This window comes from Muntiacus reevesi, chromosome 10, assembly GCF_963930625.1.
Source record: "Muntiacus reevesi chromosome 10, mMunRee1.1, whole genome shotgun sequence".
In the NCBI taxonomy this organism is placed as follows: Eukaryota; Metazoa; Chordata; class Mammalia; order Artiodactyla; family Cervidae; genus Muntiacus; species Muntiacus reevesi.
Window position 1 is genome coordinate 33,387,169 of NC_089258.1, and position 27,691 is coordinate 33,414,859.

General features: G+C 44.2%; 2 protein-coding genes and 1 pseudogene across 7 annotated transcripts; 1 reads left to right on the top strand and 2 right to left on the bottom strand.

Moving 5' to 3' along the window:
* Positions 1-531: 531 nt before the first annotated feature.
* Positions 532-816, bottom strand: LOC136176623 (small ribosomal subunit protein eS21 pseudogene; annotated as a pseudogene).
* A 931-nt stretch (positions 817-1,747) lies between these two features.
* POLE3 (DNA polymerase epsilon 3, accessory subunit) lies at positions 1,748-4,486 on the bottom strand. The gene is made up of 4 exons (XM_065947064.1): positions 4,290-4,486; positions 4,104-4,189; positions 3,632-3,750; positions 1,748-3,350 (listed from the first exon to the last, which is right to left on the bottom strand). The coding sequence occupies exons 1-4, from the start codon at positions 4,353-4,355 to the stop codon at positions 3,178-3,180; spliced, it is 444 nt and encodes a 147-aa protein (XP_065803136.1). The 5' UTR covers positions 4,356-4,486; the 3' UTR covers positions 1,748-3,177.
* An 8-nt stretch (positions 4,487-4,494) lies between these two features.
* Positions 4,495-27,617, top strand: C10H9orf43 (chromosome 10 C9orf43 homolog). Of its 6 annotated transcripts, XM_065947061.1 has the most exons (15): positions 4,495-4,543; positions 7,174-7,326; positions 7,430-7,577; positions 9,104-9,161; positions 10,749-10,840; positions 12,623-12,689; positions 13,831-13,961; positions 14,606-14,756; positions 15,143-15,203; positions 15,486-15,541; positions 15,763-15,859; positions 22,232-22,314; positions 23,400-23,466; positions 26,276-26,394; positions 27,471-27,617. In XM_065947061.1, the coding sequence occupies exons 2-14, from the start codon at positions 7,176-7,178 to the stop codon at positions 26,377-26,379; spliced, it is 1,266 nt and encodes a 421-aa protein (XP_065803133.1). In that variant the 5' UTR covers positions 4,495-4,543; positions 7,174-7,175; the 3' UTR covers positions 26,380-26,394; positions 27,471-27,617. The 6 variants fall into 6 exon arrangements, with proteins under 6 accessions (XP_065803133.1, XP_065803132.1, XP_065803134.1 ...); XM_065947060.1 differs by having other exon boundaries at positions 26,276-27,617; XM_065947062.1 differs by lacking the exons at positions 26,276-26,394; positions 27,471-27,617 and adding an exon at positions 23,661-24,115.
* Positions 27,618-27,691: the final 74 nt, after the last annotated feature.

A 27,691-nucleotide genomic window follows, 5' to 3' on the forward strand; every position in this document is an offset into this window, starting at 1 on the left:
AGCCCCGACTAAATTATTTTGAGTGCCTCCCAGGTAGGTACACATGAAATTTATGTTAGGAATCATTACCTAAATTAAAAAAAATTATATAATTAGAAATGAATATATTAACATAGAATGAGCAAACTGAAACTTGAAATTTATTTCAAATTCTTCTGCTCCAAAAACAAATACTTGACAACAGTGCCTCTGATGTTTATCAGAAGCCACAGGGATTAGTCTTTAATTTCATCACAGAGTACAAATGTTATATTGTGTATGTATCCAGATTTTACATTTTTCTTTTTTTAAATTTATATTTTTATTGGGGTATAGTTGATTTACAATGTTATTTTTTTTATTTTTTATTAGTTGAAGGCTAATTGCTTCACAACATTTCAGTGGGTTTTGTCATACATTGATATGAATCAGCCATAGAGTTACACGTATTCCCCATCCCGTACATTTTTCTTAGTCTACTAGTATGAAAGAAAACTAATTATCTTAGACAAGATTATCAGTTTCATCGATTCTTTTTTTTTTTTAGGTTTTCACTATTTATTTATAACAGATATTCCATGTCCCGGATCATCTCTATAGTCAGAGGTTCTTTGAGATGATGTCGTCAGCTTTGGCCAGCTGGAGAAGGGAGTCATCTGACTTGCCCATCCTGCAAATGGCCCCGCATATAGCAGAGGTTTTAAACTGGCCATTGAACCTGCCTGTCACCTTGTCAACCTCAGCCACGTTCATCTGGATGAATGCATGGTCCTTGGCGCCAGTGATATGGTTCCACAGCACATACAGATCCACGAACTTTCAGGCGTCGTTCTGCATGCTGAGCAAGCGTCTCAGGCCCTGCGCTGTCCCCCTTGCCCGGACACCAGCCTACCTAGTTTCACTGATTCTTTCACAGAATCTCAGAACTTCTTATAAAAATGATTTCTTTCCAATTCGGAATCTGTTCTGTTAATTCAAAGGGAAATGAACATGTGTACAGAAGAGAAAAAGATAAAAACAAGGCCTTATTGTGTATATGCCATTGTGTTAAGAATCTTCTATTATGTGTTAAAATTCTTTCAAGATATGTATTATACTGCCAATTTAGAGATGAAAAAACTGTAGTGTATTTAAAAAAAAACAAAAACTTGTACAGTAACCAACTATGAAGGACTCCGTATGCTGTTTTAGCAGGGACATAATACTGTCACATCATAGCTGTTAGAGATATATCATCAATATAAATTGCAAGGGAGAAATAAGAAATAAATATATATTGAATAACTTTGTCTTTCATACAAATATAAATCTAAGAGCAGGAAAAAAAAAGGGATGTTTCTGCTGTGGAGAAGGAAAAGCCACTGTGGTTGTGTTTGTATGAAAAATGCTCTGAAACGGCAAATAGATCAGAGGTGATACGGTGTTACAGCTGAAATCATGGAGGTGACAGCCGTGTTCCTTCATAGGGTTTAAGAGTTAATACTTGATAGCAGTTTGAACACTGCCAGACACATAGCAGGGATTCAATAAATGTTCGCATCTAGTATGTAGAGGGTGCCCAGCAGAGCCTTGGAAAGATCTCACTGTGGTTGAAGAGCAGCACTCTTACCTGTTAACAACCAACATCTGCTGGTGGTCCGAGGTGATGCAAAAGCCCATACTTACAAGGATCTGGCCCAGTTCACACAAGAACTGTACAGAACACGACCCGTGGTCCTCCCCCAAACCACACTTCTATCAACAAGAAGGATGATAGAGGAGTCATCACTTTTAACAATAATGTTTTTTATTATACAAAGCATTATAATTTTCTCAATATTCTTCACTCAATTATCAACAAACTTTCCACTGTATTCATTTAACAAATCAACAGTGTCAAACTACACTTCACTACCTTTCAACCTCCAAGCACTCAACTTAAAGAGACCAACAAAAAAGTGCTTGGAGCACCAAATGGAAAGAGAAGAAAACGTGAAAAGGTTAACAGAGATACTTAGAAGCAGTTAAAGGGGATGGGTTAGGGGAGGAATTAAATTCCTGAGCACCATCAGATTTCCCTCATGGGTCAAAGAGGTTCACAAAATCAGTTTTAAGACATGAGATTAGAACTAGAGAATCAGAGGAACCCATACTCTGGGATATTGCAGGTCATCCAAGTTCCTAGGTTGGCAGAAGTAAAAAAAAAGAGGGACAGAGAAAGTGGGAATGGGGAGCAGAGGAGAGGCAGGACAGAGACAGGTGGTGAGAAGCACAGAGGGAGAAAGTTGTGCCTAGAAGAAAATAAAGTTCGGAACCTGTCGTGAATTGGAAAAATGAAAAGTCATAGTCACAAATCTGGAAGGTGGACTACTGGACACGAAAACCTGGAATTTTATACCTTCTAGGAAGTGATGACAAATCCTGAAGCTGTACAGTGGCAGGCAGTGAGGTGCATTTAAGACTAAAACACCTGTTTTATAAGAGTAAGACATTGGCAACCTTGCTGAACTAATTCTACTCTGTGGCTTTAAAAACAGTATGTGCCTAGAAGGTAGCCTTCCAAGCAGGTTACACACAATATAGAAGGTTACAGGCCTGGTTACAGACAATATAGAAGGGCTCTAAGCCAAGTGGGTCTGTAGAAAACAAAATGCAATTAATGTTACTGTCAAATGAAGAGACAGCAGATTTCATTGTTCTCTTCAACCTTGTTAGTAGTTTCCTAAAGCTAAGTCATTCTGATCACTTGAAATAAGCTAGAATTGCCAAATACTGTATAATCAAATAGGTTGACTGTGATCAAACCCTAATTTTTCCTGAGCCTTAACTGCCTCTGTGATCTGGGACACAGTTGGCAGCATGGAAGTTATTATTACTTTTCTGGGGGGCAGGGAGGGAACTGGGGACCAACAATTGCCTAACTATATGTGTATGTAAACAAAAGAGATCAAACTGACCAATTAAATTTGCCATTCAGAATCCCTCTTGCCAAAAAGTTATAACCTTGAGACTGATTAAGCAAAACAGGATTCTGCTACTCAGATGCTCTGAGTCTGGGAAGCACTGACTTTGATGATAATCCTGATGATAATTCAGTTTTTATTTCAATCTTCTCAGGCTCTTCTGCCTAAGACTACTCTGCCCAGCCGGAAAAAGCTTCACACAAACGTGTACCAGGTTTTTGCGTGGTTCCTTCCAAGGGGCGTCTCCCCATCCTCTTCAGTTGTCCACTTCCTCCTCTTCATTCTGTTCTTCTTCCTCCAGCCTTTCCTCATCTTCATCGTTGTCCTCATCCCTGCTCTTGTCCTGCTCTTCCGAATCTGTTTTTTTGTCTTTGTCTTTCTTCTTTTGTTCTGAAGCTTCCTTCTTGCCTTTCTGCTCCCTCCTATAAGCTGTAAGGATAAAGAGGAGGTTAGGAAGCAAGGCTGAACCAGACAGACAGCAGCAGCTAACTCGACTGGGTAACTGGAAAAGCTGAGGTACAAAAGGAAAAATAATCTGCCCAGCATCACCAAACAGATAATGAGGTGGTGCCTGCCATTTGAGTCGCATCCGATACTTGCTACTGGACTTTTAAAAGAGACTCAAGTTAATCAAATCTCAGGGCTAGGTTGAGCAGGTCATTTAGGATGAACATCTACTTGGATGTTCAAGAAGAGGAAAGGGCAGTTACCTTCCAGAGCTTCTTTTAACGGGGTAACGAACCGCTGAAACTCCATCTCCTCCATGGCGGATAGCACATCGCTGGCATTCAGGGTCTTGCGTTTCCCTTTCATCGCAAAGTTGTTGGCACTGAAAGAAGAAAAGATTAAGGGCTGTCAGATGCCCTCTTGCCGCGTATGGTGTGGGTGGGAAAAGGAGCACCCAAGGTGGAATGGGAAAGCCTGCGTCTTAGATGCCTGCATGGATACTTGTGACACGCTAAGTCCCACCCTTCCTTATACAAAAGGGTTAAAGTAATTGTCTTACTTTGTTTCAGAGATTTCAAGATCTAGAACGAGGGCTCGGAACCTCGCTCCACTGAGGCAGAACATAATCATTGGGGTTTGCGGGGTCCAGGTTACAAACTCCAAACCAGGGGGATCTCTTTACGCCTCCCTTAGGCTTTAGCCCAGCTAAGCTTCAGCTAAGTCTGCCCACCTTACCAGGATGTGGCGTATAGCACGAAGACGCTGGCGGCGCGGGAGATGGCGCTCCGGGCCTCCTTGGAGATGTTGACACCGTCCGGGAGCTGTGAGGAAAGCGAGGGTGAGCAAACCCACCGGCCCAGCACCTGTTTCCCTCTGCCCGCTCGTCCGCCCCTGGTCCGACCGCCAGCTGGAGCTGCTTACCGCCTCCTTGATGATTCTGGTAATGACAGCATTGGGCAGGTTTAGGTCCTCGGGCCTCTCCGCCATGGTCGCGGCCGGGGACCGTGCCTGCGACCTCCTCTTCAGGCCGCTACGGCGTCCGGACTTCCCGCGTCGCCACGGTCTGACCCAGCGAGGCTTCCGTCCCACCCCGCGTGGCCCACACCGTGTCCCACAGTGCCCCGCGCGCCTGAGCCGCCTTTCTCCCTCAGCCCCGCCTCCGCCTCCAGTGGCCGGTGCGTCTGAACTTCGCAGGCTGCCATGGTTTTGGCCCGAGGGGCTTCCGTCCGGCCTCACAGGCACCTGGGGTCCCTTCCCAGGCTCGTTTCCCTGCTTCACGCCACCATCGCATCTAGAAATTAACTATGGCTCACTGGGGTTTCCGTCCCTTTCCCACAGTGCTTTGCGCCGCTGCCTGGCGACGGAGCTGCCGGGTGCCTAGCGTGGGAGACGGAGGCGCGGACTGAGCCGGCGGGGCGGGGCTCCTTCGGACGAGAGGCGGGGCTTCTTGCCCACCTCTGCCCGTCGGGAGCTGCGACTTCCCCCGGGCCTTGGTGTCCCAATAACTTGGCTTCTGCTTTCGTTTCGAGGAATCGCGGCCATCTGTTGCCTCATTCTCCCACTAATCTTTTTAGCCTTCTCAACTTTGTAATAATGGTATTAAGGACAGCTGTTACTTAAAACTTTTTAATACAGACTACTTTGCCAGCATGGTGCTAAAGCGGGCAACATCGACACAGGCATGACTAGACCTCGGCTCAATTCGGGCTGGTTGGGTAACCAAAGGGCAACACCCAGCCATTTGTAGGAGTAACGTAACATTGCATAAGCATTCAAAAACAAACCCTGTTACAGTTGTATTTGATTTTTGTTTCACTGAATTGTTCATCATGCATCTTTCCTAGTCAAAAATATCTTTCATGGTTTTGCAGTGGCTTTTTAAGTTCTGTCATTTTTCTATTACATATGTAGAAATTGTCCTCACGCCCACTGAGCAGAAATTGTTTCTTTTTTTTCCTTGAAACTTGCTATTTCAGGTCACTTTTAGTTTTCCTGTTTGTGTTAGAAACATGAGCACAGAGAACTATTTCTTTGTTATAAGAAAAAGAGCAGCAAAAACGATGATAAATGGCAACTGAAACTGCTTCAGATACAGATGATAGACTTTGGTGGGGGAAGTCTCCACTTGGATAGAATACACCTGGTTTAAAGATGTCAGGAAGTGCTCAGCTCCAGCCAGGTGCTGTGTAGTTGGAATTGGGCCTCCGTGTTGATACCGAGAAGGCAATGGCAAGCCACTCCAGTCCTCTTGCCTGCAAAATCCCATGGACGGAGAAGCCTGGTGGGCTGCAGTCCATGGGGTCGCTAAGAGTCGGACATGACTGAGAGACTTCACTTTCACCTTTCACTTTCATGCATTGGAGAAGGAAATGGCAACCCACTCCAGTGTTCTTGCCTGGAGAACCCCAGGAACGGGGGAGCCTTGTGGGCTGCCGTCTATGGGGTGGCACAGAGTCGGAGACGACTGAAGAGACTTAGCAGCAGCAGTTGTTAGATATTTTGATCTTTAAGAGGAACTGGAAATCTGGACAGTATGTGGACTATTTCCATTTTTAAGTAATGTCTCAAAGTGTAGGCGAAATAAAGCAAGTCATAGGTCAGGCGTAATTCCAGGCTACTAGTTTGTTATCTTTGGTTTAAATTATAAGCTGTTTAGAACAGAGACTTATTTTGTTCATTATTGTTCTCAGTGCTCATAACAGGTCCCCTCACATATTTGGTAGTCAATAATTGTTTTGAGTAAAAGAAAGAAGAAATGGACACTGTCCTTAGAAAAACTTATTAGGGATCTGATGGTAGTGATGGCCTAAAACATTTCTAGAGAGAGAAAGATAAAATTTATTGAGCACCTGTTATATATCATACATAAAAGTACATTACCTCATTTAATGCTTCTGCAGTCCTACTTAGGGATTTCCCCTTTCCTACTTTATATGAGGAAACAGGCTGAATTCACTTGCCCAAGACCATAGAGCCAGGAAATGAGAAGCTAGTGGCTTCTGATGCAACTTCTGAGTCGACTGACTTACTGTTTCAGCAAACCCATTCATTTCTGGTGGGTATTTTAGCTGCCTGTATGAGAACTGGAGCATATTGTAAAATGAAGCATCTCTTCTAAAGGTTTGAGCCATCTAAAGCACTTCTGTGATTCAGCTGTCCCTTAATACGATACCCACAGGGAATTGGTTCCAGAGCCCCTGTGTATATCATAATTTGTGGATATTCAGGTGCCAAGTATGTTGGTTATAATTTGATAAGCTTTTTGGAGATTGGGGCATCCTCTACCTAATGATTAATGAAAGGGGAAAGGAAAGGATGTTAATAATTACTTTGAACTGTTCGCCAGACCTGTTAATATACATTAACTAATTGTAGTGACCCTGTGAAATAGGCTTTTCCTCATTTTGCAGCTAAGGAAACTGAAGCTCAGACTGGTTAAATCTCAGGTCACTCAACTATTAATTAAATGGTCAATTGGGAGGCCTTCTCCAAATTCTTGTCACTCTATTCCGTGCTGAGATTTTCATACTTTCATGGTACCCTATTCTTAACAATCCTGTAACCACTGTTTATTGATATGATTCAATAAAAACATTTTATGCTTTGAGTTCAAATTAATATCTGGACTAGCTAATGTATGTGAAAGTGAAAGTGAAGTAACTCAGTCATATCTGACTCTTTATGACCCCATGGATTGTAGCCTACCACAATCCATGGGGTCGTAATATTCCCTAATTATATGGTGATGGTTTCTGCAGAGGGCTAGAAAGCTGCAAGATTGGCTTTTGTCCTAAACCATTTGTAGATATGGATTTGCCAGATAAAAGCCAATGGGATGAGACCACCTGTGACCTGGCTATCTGTCAGCATCCGCAATGCTGGGCAACTATCCGCCGGATTGAGAGGGGCCACCCTCGACTTCTGGACTCTTCCTCCAAATCTTTTCTGGATACTGAAGGTGAATTAGCCAGCCCTGTCTCCTCCCTTACAAGATCCTTGAATTGTTTCTATTTGGCTCCCTTATGCCATGTTGTATGTTTTCTTCTGGTCTGGTCTTTCAGACAAGCTCCCAGTGCTTACCATTGTAAACATCGCAGATTCCTGCTTGCCGGCCAAGAGAGTTGTTCGTCGGCGTCACTTACCAGGATTTACCTTCACAAAGGCTCACACTTTATTGAGTTCAAAGTTTGACTCCAAGTTTCAAGGCAGGTAAATAATCATGGAATCTTCCTTAAACGACTTAATACCTCAAAATTTTGGGTTACCTTTCTTTGCCTATGCACTGAACTTTGAGAAAGCTAGATTAAAAACAGCTTTAATGGGAAATGCCCTGGAGGTCCAGTGGTTAGAACTTGGCACTTTCACTTCTGTGGCCTGGGGTTCGGTCCCTGGTCGGGGAGTTAAGATTCCACAAGCCACGTGGTACAATCAATGTGGTACAGACAAAAAAACACCAACAAACAACCACCCACCCCGGCCATCCCCCCGCCCCTGCCCCGCCCCGACCCACCACCAAACAAGACAAACCCTTTAGCAGTTCACTTAAAGGAGTAATGAGTAGGCAGTGTGGGAAACAGAAAGTATTCTTAGTTGTCTTGTAGGAGTTGGTTAAACAATAGCACCTTTCCCTCCTCCCTCTCCTCCCTGGTGATGTCTGTCCTATTTTGCTTTTCGCCTCTGTGCGTTTTGCCTGTTCTAGGTACGTCCTGTAAGTGGACTCATACAATATTTGTTCTTTTGTGCTTGGCTTATTTCACCTTGGATAATATTTTCAAGCTTCATTGATGTGGTCACATGAACGAACTTCGTGCCTTTTTAAGGCTGAAAAATGTTCCATTTTATGTCAATGCCACATTAAAAAAATTATTTATTGATTTATTTGACCATGCTAGGTCTTCTTTGCTGCACCGGCTTTTCTCCAGCTGTGACAGCTGGGGACTGATTTTAGTTGCGGTCTGCGGGCTTCTCATTGCAGTGGCTTTTCTTGTTGAGGAGTGCGGGCTCTGGGGCACATGGGCTCTGTTAGCTGTAGCTCTTGGGCCCTAGAGTGCAGGCTCAGCGGTTGTGGTGCATGAGCTTCGTTGCTCCTCGGCATGTGGGATCTTCCCGGATCAGAGATTGAACCCGTGTCTCCTGCATCGGCAGGTGGACTCTTTACCACTGGGCCTCCAGGGCAGCCCCACCTTTTGTTTATTGGCTTCCCTGGTGGCTCAGATGGTAAAGAATCCACCTGAAATGAGGGAGACCTGAGTTCGATCCCTGGGTTGGGAAGATCCCCTGGAGAAGGACATGGTGACCCACTCCAGTGTTCTTGCCTGGGGAATCCCCATGGACAGAGGAGCCTGGCGGGCTACAGTCCATGGGGTCGCAGAGCCAGACACAACTGAGCGACTAACACAGCGCAGCATGTTTTTGAACATCTCCATCAAAATTACTGAATAAATTTTTATTGATGGTGATGTAACTGTCTGTTGTTGGAGAAAGGCGTAGGCTAGGAATTCAGTTTGATGCCACAAATAGTTGTGAAGGGTTTGCAATGTGCAATATCTAGAAGTTGTTCAAGGAAAAACAAACAAGCAAAACTTAAGAAGATGAGAAGACCTAACATTCATTTGGTAGGTATTAAGTCCAAGGTTTTCTGTAGATAAGGAGGAGGCTTTTCCTCATAGCACGAACTTTATCATCCCAGTAAGTCTTTTGTGACTCTGTTTCATGTTTGAAAACTCATTCTTTAGGCCTTGGAAGGATTTACCTGACAGAGACTTAATGAACCATACTGATAGATCTCCCAAAGTAAGTCACAGATTAAAAAAGGTACTTCCTCAGCATTTTCTCTTTACTACTGGGAATAAAATGTTGCCTTTATTTAACATTGAGGATGACTGTGATCTGAATAATGATGATGATAACTACCTAATACTGAGCTCTTACTATTTACTAGACTCTGTGCTAATGCTTTTACATGTTATACTGTTTCTAGAAATCCCCAGACCTAGTGGGATTTATTTGTGGCAGTTTTCCATAGTTAAGAATTTTCTCTCTCTCCTGTATAGAGCATGTTCAGCTACTGTCATCTCATAATATAGGGAAATTAGAATGCTGGAATGTCAGATCTAAAATGAGCCTCAAGATCAGCTATACTCATGATTTTAAAACTTTTTTAGCTATCACTTATGGTAAGAAATACATTTTACAATAAAATGCCATGGGACAATCTTTACCCTAACTGTGAGTTACACTATGCTCTGAAAGTTTCTATCCTTTTCTATTTCATTTTAAGATAGTGGAAGCTGTGATTCACAAAATTTGATTTTGTGACCTATGAGTAAGTTACAACTGCAGTTTGAACACTATTTCTGTGGCCTGTCTCATTTATCTTACAGTTGAGGAAACTGAGGCCCAGATAGGAAGTGATTTTTCTAAAAGCACAGCTAGTTAGGAAAAGAGCTATATTTTAAGAAGAAAAAACCCTTCTTCTTGTCTACAATAGAGATTACTATTCTTTGCAGTCCTACTGGAGGCCTTTTATTTTTTTCTATGAGACCCTTCATTTTTCAGCATTACGTGGTAGAGAGTGGAAGGAACCAAGGGAGGGTAGATGGGTTTGGATAGATGAATGAACAAATCACTTACTTCTTTGGTCTCTAGAGTGTTAGATTAAATTAGTTTTAAATTAATTGTTTGTCTAGGATAATACATGCATATGGTTCTAAATTAATAATGCATAGGTGGGCTTATGGTGCCCCAAATATCTCCTCTGTTCCCCCAAGTCGATCAGTTTCTTTTCATGGGGACAGCCTATTTTTAAAGTTTTTTTCCTTCTTGAATCCTGCTAGGGGTATAGACTAGATGATTTATAAAATTTCCTTATAAATCTAGTGTCCTAAATAGCAAAATGTGAAAAAAAATTATGACTTTAACTTTTATGTAGATGCTTGTAATTGTAGACAGGCTATAAAAGAGAAAAACTTGCTTCTGCTTCTTTCGGTTCTCTCCCTGCTTCCAGATTGTATTGTTTTATCTGCAGGGGATCTTAGTTTTTGGAGTGCAGTGGGCAGAATAAGTAGTGTTCCCTTAGGTAAGCCCCAAGGCATCTGGGAATTGCTAAATGCTGCCCTAATATCACAGGGAGGCAGGGGAGACCATTCACTTATCGGTGCTCACTCTTGCAGAGTACCTTTTCTGATACCTTAGTTTCTCGAAGGAATATTATGAAGCTATTTTGGGGATAAGAAATGTTTATTTTATTTTATTTTTAAATCATCTTCTGAACCACCATACCTTTTTGGTTAGCATGATGATTCATTCCTTAGCCTGCTAGTGAATACCATCAGGAGTGGTACCTTTAAACCATACATGGGTTTTATGTCTTTCTCTTAGCTATCAGTGCTGAATTTGAATGAGACAAAGCTTCCTTGTCCTCAAGATGTAGGAAATATGGATGTCATCTGGATCCCAGAGAAGCATGTGAGGTGAGTAACATGTTGAGAACCTGGGAGTCTTCAACTCTTGTGTTCTCCAAATGCCTACTGTCTTCTGCCAGCCTTCTCTCTGTGAACTCCTTTTTAGCTACCTCTTTGCATGAAGGAGGAGGTGAAGCAGAGCAGAAGGCCATGGCCTCTTGCATTTACCTCTTGAAGTGATGTGAAGGTTGCTCTTTCATGTCTGACTCTTTGTGACCCCATAGACTGTACAGTCCATGGAATTCTCCAGGCGAGAATACTGGAGTGAGTAACCTTTCCCTTCTCCAGGGGATCTTCCCAACCCAGGGATTGAACCCAGGTCTCCCACATTGCAGCAGATTCTTTACCAGCTGAACTACAAGGGAAGTCCAGGAATACTGGAGTGGGTAGCCTATCCCTTCTCCAGCAGATCTTCCTGACCCAGGAATTGAACCAGGGTCTCCTGCATTGCAGGCAGATTCTTTACCAACTGAGCTTTCAGGGAAGCCCTAAACGCTGCCCTGGAATTCCTGTTAGTGTACTTTGAGATGCGTGCTTTGGGACTTTTCTACATCAAATTCTACTTGTCTGTAAATAGCATACAAGATAGGGCCCAATGTATTTGGGAGGTTTGATTAAGAAACAAATGCCTTCTGACTATCAGTTTTTCTTGTTAGTCTTGTTAGTAAACTTGTTAGTAAAAGTTTTCAGTGAAGTAAAAAAGTTAGTAAAAGTTTTCAGTGAAGCACCCGAATCTTTGGTCTCAAGCCAAAGGACTAGTGCACTGATGCAAAAAGAATAGCATCTAGAACTTGTGTACAAAGCAGCTGTGATAAAGATCACTTGGTGAAGGTCCAAAGATTTGCTAAAATTGACAATCGTTGGAAGAAACGGATTTTTCTTTCATGACTGCTGAGGTTCTCAGATTCTTTTAGAGTGACTGTTTAGACATGTTGTTCAAGTCATTAAGTCATGTCTGACTCTTTGCAACCCCAGGGACTGTAGCCTGCCAGGCTCTTCTGTCCATGGGATTTGTCAGGCAAGAATACTGGAGTGGGTTGCCATCTTCAGTTAAGAGATGATGAGACTTTATTTTCTTTAAAAAAAATCCTGTGAATGCTTATATATATATATGTATTGTGTGTGTGTGTGAATATATATGGTGTAAACAAAAAAACCTCTAAGGGTTTCTTTCTTTTCATGTAAAAGAAGCCCAGAGTTAGGTGGTCCAGGGCTAGTATCTCAGTTCCATGAGGTAATCAGACACCAGAATACCTTCTGTTAATAGCTTTTTCGGCTATGGCTCCCACCTTCTGAGGTGCTTCATGGGGATTTCAAAGTCTAAGTTGATTGATAGAGCTTAAGCCATCATATCTGTATTCCAGGTAAGAAGGAGGAGGAAGATGACAGAGCAAAAAATATTTGAGCACCTCTGGGCTAAGCCGAGGAATTCAGTTGAGATCTAAATACTTTGTCCCTATCCTCCTGGAGTCTTATAGTGGTGGTAGGATTCAGACATTATAAACATCCCTGCACCTAAGTATATAATTACCAATTTGGATTAATACTATGGAAGTAAATAACTGAATTGTTTGAGAGAATGGAGGGGAGCCTAATTTAGATGTGAGGGCAAGGTGAGAGGGGGTTTCTTGTTTTTAGCAGTCTCTGAACTGCAAGTACCTCTGAGTTCCTCACCAGCCATTTTTGAATACTGAATGGAGGATGGCAATCTTCATGGTCATCATTCATAAATATCCTTGATGCTTCTGCTTAAGATGTCTGGGAATAAGTTGTGGTTATTCTTATTTCAAGCCCAGCTGAGGAGAAGCATATTATTTGCAGCCAGGATGGGAATATGAACAGAAAGAAATCTCCAGGGGTAAGTTTAATGTTGTGGCCAAACCTTCCTGATCTTTGTCTGTAAGGGTTTATTTTTGTTTTCCCCCTTCTTCCATTTTCTCTTTAAATGAACAACATCTGCAAAAGAAAACCCATCTTAAGGAAGGAGTGTAATTACCAAACCATTTTCTGTGCAGAGAAATTAATAACTAGGTCTTTTCCCTACCTCCTCCCTGTAGGAAGGTAAAAGAACACCTTGAAGAGATGTTAGGAGCAACTGCTGGGTATTCATAGGGAATTTTAGGTTGATTAGAAACAAATTTTCAGTGTGATGAAGGTGAAAAGTGAAAGTGAAGTTGCTCAGTCATGTCCGACTCTTTGTGACCCCATGGACTGTAGCCCACCAGCCTCCTCTGTCCATGGGATTTTCCAGGCAAGAATACTGGAGTGGGTTGCCATTTCCTTCTCCAGGGGATCTTCCCAACCCAGGGATCAAACTCAGGTCTCCTGCATTGCAGGCAGATTCTTTAACCTCTGTGCCACCAGGGAAGCCCTGGTGTGATGGGAATAGAATTTCAACAGACTGGAAGTTACAGTGGACCTGTGCTTCTTTTTTTTTTGGCAATTTGTTGGTTTAGTCACTAAATCGTGTCTGACTCTTTGTGACCTCATGGACTGTAGCTTGCTGGGTTCCTCTGCCCATGGGATTTCCCAGGCAAGAATACTGGAATGGGCTGCCATTTCCTTCTCCAGGGACCTGTGCTTCTAATGCTACTTCTACCAATTATTGGGTAAATGGAGCCTTGGATAAGTCACAAAGCTGGAAGGTTGCTACATCCAGGAGAATAGTATCTTGGCCCATTTTGTTCATTGCTGAATTCCTAGCCCCAGCCCTCTGCCTGGCACATAGTTGGCCAATAAATATTTGTTCGGAGCCTTTTGGGGGGGAAATGAAACAAGTCCATCAATTCCTGTGTGATCTGATTTCAACAATATGGTTGAAAAGCCAGATTGGTAAAGATGTAGCAGGTTGTGGTATAGAGGGGGCGAGGATGCTGGAGTAGGTCTGGAAACAAGGAGTTTCCCACGCCAGGGTTGTGTCGGGAGGCTAGAGTGGTGGTGGGACAATGTGGCATTGAAGAGAGTGCTACAGGGAGTTCTTTCCATGGTTTTTCTTCCAGAAACACAAGTTGGAACTTCCAGGGATAATTGTACCGCCTCCCACCCCAGGACACTTGTATGAGCAACTAAGTTCAGAATCCTTACCTTTATGGAACCAGTTTGACATGTTGCCTCAGGATCTACTGAAGGAGTGAGTGTCCTGTGAGCTGTGGGAGAACAAGAGCATCCTCTTTTCTCTAGAAGCTAAGAAAGGTCTAAGTAGTGTGCTCTTTCTGGGGAGGGAGGGGAGAAAACCGTCCCCATACTTGGTCCCTGAATTTGTGGACTTACACATATGCAGTGATGATGATAATCACCACCATTTAAGTACTTACCACCTGCCAGGCCCTGTGCTTAATAATTAGCACACTACTTATATTCTCTCATTTCAACCTTGACTGGGAGGTAGACGCACTGTTCTTTTTATAGGTGAGTTATGGGTTAAGTGGAAGACGGAATGAATATGTGGTTTGGAGCAAGACCCCCTTTGAATTTTGTATTGAAATTCATTGCCTTCGTGAATTTCTGCCATTTATTTAGCCTCATTAATCTTCCTTTTCCTCATTGCAAAATGAAGATCATAGACCTGTCCTTGGGGTGTGGTAAGGATTCAGTGGTGTAAAGCACATGAGCCCGACATATAGTAAACTTAATCCACTCAGCCATGATTGCCATAGTTGCATCTGAAAGCCGTTACCGAATGAGCACCTGTTGGTATCGGCCTTATAAGGGCAAGGTGGACATGTCTGTAAATGTAGAGCTATTGCTGACTGTCTCTGTGTCTGTCCCCTTCAGCCTCTTGCTGGATAAAGGGAAGACCATACTTTATCCAGAGATGCAGACACAGTTGGCCATGATGAAAAAGAAACCTCCCCTGGAAAAGAGCCGGCCCGACAGTGCCATTTCTGCTAAGATGTATTTATCTGTACACCGCCTCACCCTACAAGTAAGAGCTAGGGACCCTCAGCAGAAGATGTCTGTGTGCAAGTCCAAACTCACCTGTCCTCAAGGCTGAAGGACTTAACTTTCTAATTGCTTTCTCTTCTATTCTTCCACTCTGGATCCAGGTGCCACAGAAGGACTGGGCTTTGTGGGTGAAAGCGGATGTGCAGGGAGAGGTTGGAGGGGAGCAGCATTCTCTATTTCTTCTGCACTTGGCTTCCCACACCTTTCCCCTCTCCCGAGCCCCTGTTATAATCTTGCACACACTGGGCTTCTCAAAAAAGTACTGGTTGACTCGATGGATAAAGGCATTTGGGGATACATTTTTGGGAAAGAGAAAGACTCACAGTAGAACTTTTTTTCTTTTCTCTTCTTCTTTTTTTGCTCTAGAAACCAGCATTGAGATATCCTGAACATTTGAAGAAGCGCTATTCTAACCTGAAAACAGATGGTAGGTTTTCTGATGCTGCTCGCTCTCCAGCTGCCAGCCCCCCTCTGCCCACATTTCCTACAGTTGATCTTGGTCCCAACGCAGTGGTGTTTGCGGCCACAGTCATACGGGGTCCCATGTAGACCTTAGGAGACTGCAGTTTCAAAAAGCACCCCCTCCCAGCTTGGTCCTGACCAGCGGGGAGAGAGCGTCACCCCTGGGTGGCAGGGCACGGCAGGCGGCCCAGGCGGAGGGTGGGAGCCATCAGGGAGGAGAGGGCTGAGCTGGCTGTCTCGTCACCAGGTCATAGGAAGCAGCGGCAGCAACAGAGGAGGGCGAAGACAGCTACTAGGAAACAGGTAGAGTGACATCGAAGGGATGCTTGGGACCTGCTGGGGTTGGAGCAAGTGCGTGCAGCCTGGAACAGGAGGGGTGTGCGAGGGATGGGTTCTCCCTGTTTGCTGGTTGTAGATACAGAGTTCCTGTGTGGTTATACTAACAACCTTCTTTTCAGACCTTTTGGAAAAGATTTCTTCACTTTCGAAAGTCCTAATTCACTTCCTCCTCATGTGGGTTTCAGGAGGCTAGGAAGAGATGCAGGAATGAACCAGGGAGCCACAACACCTTGCACAGACATTCAGGTGCCGTGGTTGGTGACCCACGCCGTGGTAAGGAGAGTATGTGGGTTTGGGAGTGGCAGAATCCCAGGACCTAGCTGAGGACGGGAAAAGCTGAACGCGTTTGGCATTTGAGGACCCATGATTATCAGGCACTTGAATTCTCCTTGGAATGCTTCTGTTTGGCTGGTCTACCATGTATCAGCCTTCCGTCAAATATTTACTCAGCAAGGGAGCTGGGCCAGATGTCTGCTTCACATGGGGATTTGAGAGATGGCCACGAGCATGAGTCAGAGTCACTTACTCCTCAGGTCCTACTTTATTCAGAAGCGTGTTATTTAGCCTCCATATGTTTGAATTTTTAACAATTTTTTTCCTGTAATTGAGATCTAATCTTACCGCACTGTGGTCAGAAAAGATGACTGGAATGATTTCAATTTTTTTGAATTTACCAAGACTAGATTTATGGCCCAGGATGTGATCTATTCTGGAGAAGGTTCCATGTGCACTTGAGAAAAAGGTGAAGTTGATTGTTTTGGGGTGAAATGTCCTATAGATATCAATTAGGTCTAGCTGGTCCATTGTGTCATTTAAAGTTTGTGTTTCCTTGTTAATTTTCTGTTTAGTTGATCTATCCATAGTTGTGAGTGGGGTATTAAAGTCTCCCACTATTATTGTGTTGCTATTAATTTCCTCTTTCATACTTGTTAGCGTTTGCCTTACATATTGTGGTGCTCCTATGTTGGGTACATATATATTTATAATTGTTATATCTTCTTCTTGGATTGATCCTTTGATCATTATGTAGTGTCCTTCTTTGTCTCTTTTCACAGCCTTTATTTGAAAGTCTATTTTATCTGATATGAGTATTGCGACTCCTGCTTTCTTTTGGTCTCCATTTGTGTGAAATATTTTTTTCCAGCCCTTCACTTTTAGTCTGTGTGTGTCTCTTGTTTTGAGATGGGTCTTTTGTAGACAGCATATATAGGGGTCTTGTTTTTGTATCCATTCAGCCAGTCTTTGTCTTTTGGTTGGGGCATTCAACCCATTTACATTTAAGGTAACTATTGATAGGTATGGTCCCGTTGCCATTTACTTTGTTGTTTTGGGTTCACGTTTATACAACCTTTCTGTGTTTCCTGTCTAGAGAAGATCCTTTAGCATTTGTTGAAGAGCTGGTTTGGTGGTGCTGAATTCTCTCAGCTTTTGCTTGTCTGTAAAGCTTTTGAATTCTCCTTCATATCTGAATGAGATCCTTGCTGGGTACAGTAATCTAGGTTGTAGGTTATTCTCTTTCATTACTTTAAGTATGTCCTGCCATTCCCTTCTGGCCTGGTGGGTTTCTATTGATAGATCAGCTGTTATCCTTATGGGAATCCCTTTGTGTGTTATTTGTTGTTTCTCCCTTGCTGCTTTTAATATTTGTTCTTTGTGTTTGATCTTTGTTAATTTGATTAATATGTGTCTTGGGGTGTTTCGCTTTGGGTTTATCCTATTTGGGACTCTCTGGGCTTCTTGGATTTGGGTGGCTATTTCCTTCCCCATTTTAGGGAAGTTTTCAGCTATTATCTCCTCGAGTATTTTCTCATGGCCTTTCTTTTTGTCTTCTTCTTCTGGGACTCCTATGATTCGAATGTTGGGGTGTTTCACATTGTCCCAGAGGTCCCTGAGGTTGTCCTCATTTCTTTTGATTCTTTTTTCTTTTTTCCTCTCTGCTTCATTTATTTCCATCATTTTATCTTCTACCTCACTTATCCTATCTTCTGTCTCCGTTATTCTACTCTTGGTTCCCTTCAGAGTGTTTTTGATCTCATTTATTGCATTATTCATTTTAATTGACTCTTTTTTATTTCTTCTAGGTCTTTATTAAACATTTCTTGCATCTTTTCAATCTTTGTCTCCAGGCTATTTATCTGTAACTCCATTTTGTTTTCAAGATTTTGGATCATTTTTATTATCATTATTCTAAATTCTTTTTCAGGTAGATTCCCTATCTCCTCCTCTTTTGTTTGACTTGGTGGGCATTTTTCATGTTCCTTTACCTGTTGGGTATTTTTCTGCCTTTTCATCTTGTTTAGATTGCTGTGTCTGGAGTGGGCTTTCTGTATTCTGGAGGTCTGTGGTTCCTTTTTATTGTGGAGGTTTCACCCAGTGGGTGGGGTTGGACGATTGGCTTGTCAAGGTTTCCTGGTTAGGGAAGCTTGCATCGGTGTCCTGGTGCGTGGAACTGGATTTCTTCTCTCTGGTGTGCAATGGAGTGTCCACTAATGAGTTTTGAGATGGGTCTATGCGTTAGGTGTGACTTTGGGCAGCTTGTATGTTGACGCTCAGGGCTGTGTTCCTGCGTTGCTGGAGAATTTGCGTGGTATGTTTTGCTTTGGAACTTGTTGGCTCTTGGGTGGTGGTTGGTTTCAGTGTAGGTATGGAGGCTTTTGGACGGTCACTTATTACTTAATGTTCCATGTAGTCAGGAGTTTTCTGGTGTTCTCAGGTTTTGGGCTTAAGTCTCCTGCCTCTGGATTTCAGTTTTATTCTTCCAGTAGTCTCAAGGCTTCTCCAACTATACAGCACTGATAATAAAACTTCTAGGTTAATGGTGAAAAGATTCTCCCCCATGAGGGACACCCGGAGAGGTTCACAGAGTTACATGAAGAAGAGGAGAGGGAGGAGGGAGATAGAGATGAGCAGGAGGAGAAAAAGGGGGACTCAAGAGGAGAGAGACAGATCTATGCAGTTCTCTGTTCCCAAAGTGTTCTCCATAGCCCAGACACCCACAGAGATTCACAGAATTGGATTGGGTAGAAAAGGGGGAGGGAGGAAATAGATGTGTTCTGAGGCAGAAAATGGAGAGTCAAAAGTGGGAGAGAGTAATCAACACCCTCCTGAGTAAAAATGGGAACTGAATCTTGGCTTCTTAAATGTCCAAAATTTATATCACATACTGAAAAACAAAGATTAAAAATCTAGAGTAGAGGTTAGACTCTTAAAAATACAATGTTAAAAACAAAAACACAAAAAATTTTAGAAATATATATGAAGTTCGGTTTAAAAATAGGGCTTCTCTTTTTTTTTTTTGCAAGGTTATAGTGAAATGAAAATGAAACTTAAGGAGTAGTAGAGGAGTAATAGAGGACTTTAAAAGAAAATAAGAGAAAAAGAAAAAAAAGAAAAAAGCAGGAAAAAAATGTTTTTTCCTAATTAAAAAAAATCATAAAAATATATGAAAATGAAAGTTAAGGAGTAATGGGGGAGTCATAGGAAATTTTAAAAGAAAAGAAAAGAAAAAATAAAAAAGAAAAGAAAAGAAAAAGAATTTTTTTAATTAAAAAAAAAAAGTAAAAATATATCTAGGAATTTCTCTGGAGCTGTTGTGGTCAGTGTGGGTTCGGTTCAGTTTCAGATATCTCCTCGTTCCAGCTTACACTTCTCGATATCTGCAGGCCCCTTCCGGTGTAGTGGTGTTTTCTACAGGGATTTTAATCTGTTGCACCGGTCCCTTCTGAAGCGGTTCTCTTTGTTTACTAGGCTTCTGTCTGCCGGTCTCTTCAGGGCCTAATTTCCGCCCTGGCACAGGCGGGCGGAGGTGGTCTCTTGTTCAGGCTGCTAGTTCAGTCGTGCTGCGGGAAGGGAGGGGCGCTGCTTTCCCGTCTATGCTGCTCAGGCTCCCGGCTGCTCTATGTGGAGTGGGCCCTGTGTTGCGTGGGGTTCCAGCCCTCGGGTGTTCCACAAAAGCGCGGAACAAAAACCTGCTCCTGGTTTTTGTGCCTTCCCCGTCAGAGTGGCTCAGGCAGCCAGGGGCTGGACCGGGCGCACTCTCCCCGGGTGCGGCGCGCCTTCTGCCCTCCGCGTCCCCAGCCCCAGTCCCCGTCCGGTGCCTGCGCCCTGTGTTTAGCCGCGACCCTCCCAGCGGATGTCGACCATCCAGAATGTCAGGAGGTCTTTGATTAGATACTGGAGGCCTGTTTGCAGTGCGGTAGGGGACGCCGTCTTTGGGGCCGAGCCTGCCCCTTTCCCCTCCCCCCTGCCTCCTGCCTCTGGCGGGGCTGGGCCGGTCTGCAGCCGGCTAGCTCCTTTGGACTTGCTCAGACCCTTGGTTCTGCGAGCAGCCGGCAGTGTGTTCGGCCGGTTAATTTTCTCTCTGTCTTTTGCTGTCCCACAGTTTAAGCTGGTATCTCACAAAAGCTCCCTCCGCTTGCCCTCAGGGCACTCAGGCCCGGTCTTACCCTCAGCAATGCTGCCCGCTCCTCTCCATTCTGCCCCCACTTGCTGGTTGCGGATGCGGGAGTCTGGGGTACTTTTCTGCTGGGAGTTGCTTTTAGGCAAGTAATCTGTGGGGTTTATTTATTTATTTATTTATTTTCCTCCCAGTTAGGTTGCCCTCCGAGATTCGAAAACTTCCCCCAGACCCGCCAGTGCGAGGGTTTCCTGGTGTTTGGAAACTTCCTCTATTTAGACTCCCTTCCCGGGACGGGTCTCCGTCCCTAGCTCTTTTGTCTCTCTTTTTATCTTTTATATTTTGTCCTACCTCCTTTCGAAGACAATGGGCTGCTTTTCTGGGTGCCTGATGGCCTCAGCTAGCGACCAGAAGTTGTTTTGTGAAGTTTGCTCTGCGTTGAATTGTTCTTTCGATGAATTTGTAGGAGAGAAAGTGGTCTCCCCATCCTATTCCTCCACCATCTTGGCTCCTCCCCGCTCAGGTCCTACTTTAGAAAAGGCAGTGGTTTGGGGATGAAGAGCTAGCCTGGGTTATTGAGGAGAAGAGCCCCAAGAGCCCACTGGCCTGTGAGACAGGGAAGAGCCAGGGCCCCTCGCCAGAGCCCCAGAAGAGTTCTAAGGGAGCAGAGTCAGCCACTTCTCAGCCACAGGCTACCTTTCACAGTCCAGCCCCATCCAGGAGGCAGGGGGCTAGTTCCTGACCGGCGATCCCTTTCCTCTAGTGTTCATGCCAGAGATAGGAGACTCCCCCTTATGGAGTTCTTATCATGTCTGAGCCGAAGGACACACTTACCCCGGCCCCTCTGATGTTTCTCAGTTTGAGTGTAGAATGAGAAGCAAGGAGAAAGAACCCCCCTAAACTGTGGCAGCCCTGGGGCACCCAGAAGGTGAGGCTGAGGTGTTTCCTGATAAGGATGCTTTTCTTGGTTTATCTCTCAACTCACCCTGCTCTCTGATACTAAAAGTGTCTTCTAAACTGGAGATCGAAGAAGCCTCCTGAACCTTCACATGGGAGGCAGACGGCACTGGGACTGTGGCCCAGCACGGAGGCACTTGTTCAAGGCTAGCCCTGTATCCAGGGTGATGACAGCTCCCCTGAGCTTTATTCTGGTGCCTTCTGCTCCTCTTCCTGGTGCCTCCAGTAGGAGCAGCTTTGCTTGGGTGACTGGGGCTCCCTTTTGAATTATATTCCTAGAGCAGTGGCTTGTCCTCTCTGAGTTGAGAAAGGCCTCATGGAAGAGGTGATTTTTGCACTGGATCATGGATACGTGTGAGAGTTTCCCCAATATGGAAGAGAATTCCTGGAAGCAGGGATGGGCTGGGTGAACGTGTCTTGGAGGAGCATGGCTGCAGGGAGCCCTGAGCAGTCTGCTGTGGTCATGGGGTTGGGTATTTAAGGGACAGAGGTGGATCAGGCCGACGAGATGGCCTGCTGAGATGTTTGATCTTTATGCTCAGTGGTGGGCATTGGTGATCTGCCTTGATGGCACCCTGCGATCGACTGAGGAGCTTTCAAAACCCTAACACCCATGCTGCACCCCAGACCTATTAAAATCAGAGTGTATGGTGTTGGGTCCAGGCCTGGGTGGTTTTCAGAATGCCCCAGCATGTGACTAAGGTGTGAACCAGGACTGACAGGGAGCCAGCAGAAGTGTGAAGCAAGGGACTTCCTTGTTTGGCGGTCCCTTTTAGCCTCATACCGCTGGTGGTAGCTTGGAAGACTGCTCATTTAAAGGAAGAGAAATGGAAGGGAAAGAACTAGTGCATTTCGTGACTAGTTGGGGAAAGATCTGATACAAAAGAGTCATAGATCTAGAATTTTTGGGGTGGGAGGATGTTCATTTTCATAAGTCAATAGAGGTAACTTAGGGATGGCCCAAGAAAGTAAGAACAGGATTCATAAACTGAAAAGATAGACCTAGGGGTTCTTTTGCTACACTGACACATAGGTGCTTGCCCCTTAGGTTTCTTTGAGGAATTCTGGATCTTTTAACACACAGGCTCCCTTACTCACTAATTCTATAATAGATGTGGTCACAGTCCCAGGCGAACAGAATCACGAATAGAACTTACGAGGGCCTCACTCCCTATTACCTGCCTCTAAGGTCCTGTATTGTCCTGGCTGGGGAGTCACCTGTAGACTAGGGGTCAACTAGAAGCCCAGCAATGGGATGTGGAATACCAGTAGCAGACTTGAATTGATCTTGTGGTCACTAGGTCGCAAAACTCTACGAGGTCAGGAAAGTGAGAAAAAGCAGCAGCAGCAACCAATGAAGACAGAAGGCTCCACCCTGAAACAGGTGAGGGTGTATGAGGGCCATTCTGTTAGGGCCCTGTCTCAATTGTTTATGGCGTGCATGCTAAGACACTTCGGTCGTGTCTGACTCTGTGACGCCGTGGATTGTAGCCTGGAGGCTCCTCTGTCCATGGGGATTCTCCAGGCAAGAATACTAGAGTGGGTTGCCATGCCCTACTCCAGGGGATCTTCCTGACCCAGACAGGGATTGAATCTTTATCTCTTAGGTCTCTTGCATTGGCAGGCAGGTTCTTTGCCACTAGTGCCCCCTGGGAAGCCCTTAGTTGTCTATTTTTGTATAACAAGCCACCACAAAGCGGAACCATAGTGGTTTGTTATTTCTCATGATTCTGTGGGTTGACTGGATAGTTTTCTGGTCTTGCCTCAGGTCACTCATGCAGCTGCATTCAGCTGGAGGCTGGGCTGGGGCTCTTGGCCAAACTGTCTCTAGTTCTCTTTTATGAGGTCTCTCCATCTGTCTGGTCTGGGCTTCTTGACAACCAAGAAGTAATCTCAGGAAGGTACTTTCCTAGGGATGGGCCTGGAACTGGAACCATGTCACTTCTGCCACACTGTATTTGTTTAAAAAAAGTTGCAAGTCCAGTTCAGATTCGAGAGGAGAGGAAATTGACTCTGTCTCATGATGGTAAGAACAGCATGTGCTCATAGGAATGGGAAGAATTGCTGGCAGCTCCCCAGGTTTGATCCCTGGGTTGGGAAGATCCCCTGGAGGAGGGAATGGCTACCCACTCTAGTATTCCTGCCTAGAGAATCCTATGGACAGGGAAGCCTGGCGGGCTAATCCATGGGATTGCAAACAGTTGGACATGACTGAGTGACTAACACATACACACGCCTTTGGAGGCAGTTTACCCTTAGTTACCTGGGGGACTGGGGAAAACTGCTTTCTGGCTTCACGTGGGCAGCCTGCAGGGCCAAAGAGCCCGTGACACAAGCTTCTCTCTTCAGTGTCAGTTGGCGGCATTTTGTCCTGTCTTAGATGTTAATTTCTCCAAAGAAAGCATCATTTAGAAAAGCCCTTTGTTTCCTAAATCCTGACTCAAGTTTCTTTACACTTATGAATTTCAGGATTCCACAGAGGGATCACAGACAAACGTCGCTAAGAAATCCATGGACTCCTCCCGCAGTAAGAAGAGTAAGACCCGAGGGTGGAGGAACCTTAGAAAGTGTCTGAGGACGGGGAGCAGAACCTTGTTGATCAGGATGGTTCACTTCCCTGGAGGGCACAGCCCTCACCCCTCAGAAGAGTCCTTCCTTTTCTGTCTTCCATTTTTTGTAGTTAATTGGGAGAAGGCTGCAGGTGCAGTTGATGGCTGGGTCTTTTTTTAGGTCCCGAATTACCCCAAATAGAATACAATAAGAAGGACATCAGGACTCAGATGGAGATTTTGCTGGAAGACCAAGTGAAGACCCCAGAGAGTGCTTCTGGCATCAGCTGGAACCCTGAGCTCAAACTGCTGAGGATTCTTCAGGCCACAGATGAAGAGGACGAGGAGATCCATCCCTCCGGGGCGCAGAGTGAAGTGTCCGAGGTGTAGGCGGAAGGATGCTCGGGATCCCAGGCACAGCGACCTTGGATGTGAGGGCAGGAAGGGGAGGGGACTTGGACTCCCTGGAGCCTTTACCAGGGTCTGACCTTAGGGATTCTGTTTTCTTCATTCGCTTCTACTTGCTTCTGAAATAAGTGAGAGAGAGAAAAAGCCCTTCCTAGCTTGGATTGTTTCTCTCCCTTTAGGGCCCAGGGTAATTTTAGTGATTAAAAACACAGCTACTGCTTATCAATAGACTCGTTTCTCTGTTTCTGGGTCACTTTTATCTCCTCGCTGGAAGGTTTCTAGTTATAGGAAGATGAATTTGGCCTGTGGAAACCCCTAACGTGTTGCTTTTCCTTTTATTCTCTGGAAGTAGTTTATCTTGAGGATGACATCTCCATCTGTCAAATAACATTCACTGTTATGTGTTGTATCCCTATGTGGTAGGGGACTTTGATTGACATAAAAGAGTCCAGGGATCCAGTTCCCGAGTTACTGAGTCTGTAGGAAAATTTCAGTGATGCTCGTAAAGACTCAGAATTTCAGAGTCTCGGGGTCCCTTGTGCTTGGTTTTTGCAAGGATTTTTTACAATGTTTTCATCCCTAAACTTTTTTAATACAGAAAAATTTCAAAATCACTTAAAAGAATTTTGTAAAATTATTGAAACTCTCAGGGACCCAGAATCTTAGGTTTAGTTATAAAAGCCTGGGCCGCACGCCCCGTGAGTTGAGGTAAGAACACGTGGGGCCCCAGTATTCTCAGCAGTTCTGTACCTGAGCTTGAGCTCCCATAATTAGGGGCTGGATGGAAGAAGAGAGCTTCGATCTATAGGCTGTACTCACCAGAGCTCAGTCTCTGCAACAGGTAGGTAGGGGCAGGATGAGAAAGGATGACATTCTGTTCTTCCTGGAAAGCAGCCCTCGGACGTGGAACGAGGGAGAGGGGGAGCCCTGTGTGCTTGGGCTGCGGCAGTCTGGAGGAGTCACCTCACTGAAGTGGGGCCAAAGGAGTGGGTGGGGAAAGGCTCTTCCCTTCCCGTACCATAGACTCCTGCAGTTCTCACCGAGGTTTGGTAGGTTTTCTTGAACAACTGTTTCTTCATCTGTTGTATGCTTGTACAGCCATTTCCGGAAACTTCAACAAATCAAAATAATTTTCATTAGTTTCACTGGAGAGCTGTTTGTGGAGCTCCTTGTACTGTGAGGCCAGAAGTGGAACTCTAAACTGGGCCTGAGAAATTTTTTTATAAAGAGAAACTTACCCCTCATCAATTATTTGGTTACCCTAAAGACAGTTTGCCCAAGAAAGGCAGATTAAATATTCGACTCCTTTTTTGACATTGTCTCAAAACAGACCAAATTAGAAAGCTGAAACTGCTGCCTATCCATTCTTCATCTTTTTCGAGACAACGCAAAATCATATGACCTCATTTGTGTTACTAGACTGAACTATTCTTAGCTGAATCTCCACAGTAAGCAGCAGCCAAGAGGCATTATGTGGGCTGTTTTTCTGAAATTTTTTCCCTCAAATATACGTTGCGTTGCAGAATGACTTCTGTGGGCTAACTTAAAAATTCATAAATCTTGCCACTTCTCCTTAGCCTACCTTCAGAACTGTCTTCCTGAGAAAACCCAGTTTCCAGTGGTCAGTAGAGGGCTTGAGGCTGCACAAGGCTTAGCTTTAAATCACTCATTTTATCTGAAGACTCCGAGAAGGTCTAACTCTTTCAAAACAAATTCAACTACTTTGCTTACTTAGTAGAGCACCTCCCACATTAACGTCCCGATTAGTACAGAGTTAGCTTTTACATTGTGATATTTTGAGTGAGAAAATAATTGTTATCTGAATACTGGCCTTTGCTTCTCTTTTCAAAGAGAGAAAAAAAATTATGTAGGCTGAAACTTATTTCATCTTTATTATGCCAATCCCTCAAATTTGGATAATCACAAAATGAATATAGAGAAGTACAGCCTACGGAGCACATTACAGTTTTCAAGATGCTTCAAATCCACTATTTTGATTGGTTCTCTGGCCAACTCTTTAGATAGATAGATGAAGATTGTGTCTGTTTTGTGGTTTAGGAAACTGAAGCTCAGAATACAGGGCTGATGCTAGACCATTTGGGGGCCTTTGGGTGAATTAGAGAAAGGGACCCTTCAAGACACTTTACAGCTATTTGCTAAAAAATTATTTCAACGAATGAACAAATCTACAGTGATTACCATTTGTGCAACACCCCTAGAGTTGCCCACCACCTGCATAATAATACCTGCTGGCCTTGCTGGCGAGGTTAAGTAATTTGCCAGACATCCAAGGCTGGCAGGTGAAGGGGGTTGGGCTTAGAACTCGAGTCCTTGCTCTTCAGTCCACTGTGTTCTGATGTCTCTCTGGTTCCCTCTCTTTATGCACAGACGACAATCTTAATCAGACAGGAAGGATGAGGCCATGTAGAAAAGAACTGACAGATGGCAAGGAGCCCTCCCGAAGCCTTTGCTTCAGCCTCTCCATGTTCTGAGAGAGGAGGAGCCAGGTAACTGCTGCTAACTGCCGTTTTCCTACCATCTGGGCCGCAAGCATCAGGAGAATCAAGGCCTAACAGCCAGGAGGTTCCCCAGGATCAGTTGGAGGTCCACTTTTATGTACTTAAGAAGGCCTCCCTGGTGGCTCAGATGGTAAAGAATCTGCCCGCTATGTGGGAGACCTGGGTTTGATCCCAGGGTTGGGAAGATCCCCTGGAGAAGGGAAAGGCTACGCACTCCAGTTTTCTGGCCTGGAGAATTCCATGGACTGTATAGTCCATGAGGTTGCAGAGTCGGACTGAGCAACTTTCACTTCAGACAAGAGGACCTGAGTCTTGGCCTGTTAGACTATTGTCCTGGAGCTTTGAGTTCCTAAGAAACTAGATTCTGATTTCTTTTGTTCTTTTCTACTTTCTTTGTGATCTCTACTAAGGATAGTCCACTTTGAGTCACCTTAGTTTTCAGAGCATACCTTCCAGTGACAGCCAGCTCAGCCTGACCTGTATGTAGAAAGAGAGTCAGTGAAAGCATCTTCAGACATCTCTGCCCATGCTCTCTCTCCTCCTTGTAGAACCGTCTTTTGTTTTGCTATTGGTCCCGACATCTGGGGTAACAGACTCTATTCTTCATTGATTTGGGATTATAGAACGCTTCCTTTGGAGTCAGGGTTTCATTCATGGTGGCAATGACCCTTAAAATTTCAGTTTATTCAAATGCACCTGAAGGAATTGTTTGCTGAGTTAAGGACAGAAATGCATCTGGCTTTTTTTAAAATTAAAAAAAAAAAAAAAAAAGAGAAATGCATCTGGCTTTTAGATAGAAATGTTCAGAGGTACTTTGGAATCCAGAAGAATATGGGGGGAAAAAATGTAAATTTTCAATTGCCATAAGGTACCAAGGTATGAAATTCATTTGCTGTCCTGTTTATACATTTAATTAAAAATTTTAAGTACTTGTTATATGTTAGAGAATCAACCCCTATATTATCTTGATAGAGAAAGGGAATGTTCTAGAGACTTGGAGAGTCCTCAGGAATACAGCTAGAAATTTTACTGGATCAAATTGTAAAGTTGTTTTTGACCACTAGGTGACGATATCACCTTATGAAAATGATACTCCTCTGCGGACTGGAGGCCTCCAGTTATTTCTGAGACCGCGTGTATACAGTCAGAGACTTCTTTGTGAATAAATGGGGGAAAAGCCATATTTTATCCTTTACATAGTGATCTGGTTGAAACGCTCACGGGGACTGGAAACTCCAGGAGGGATGGGACTGTGTCTGTTGTTGTCATGCTTGTAGCCCTAGCT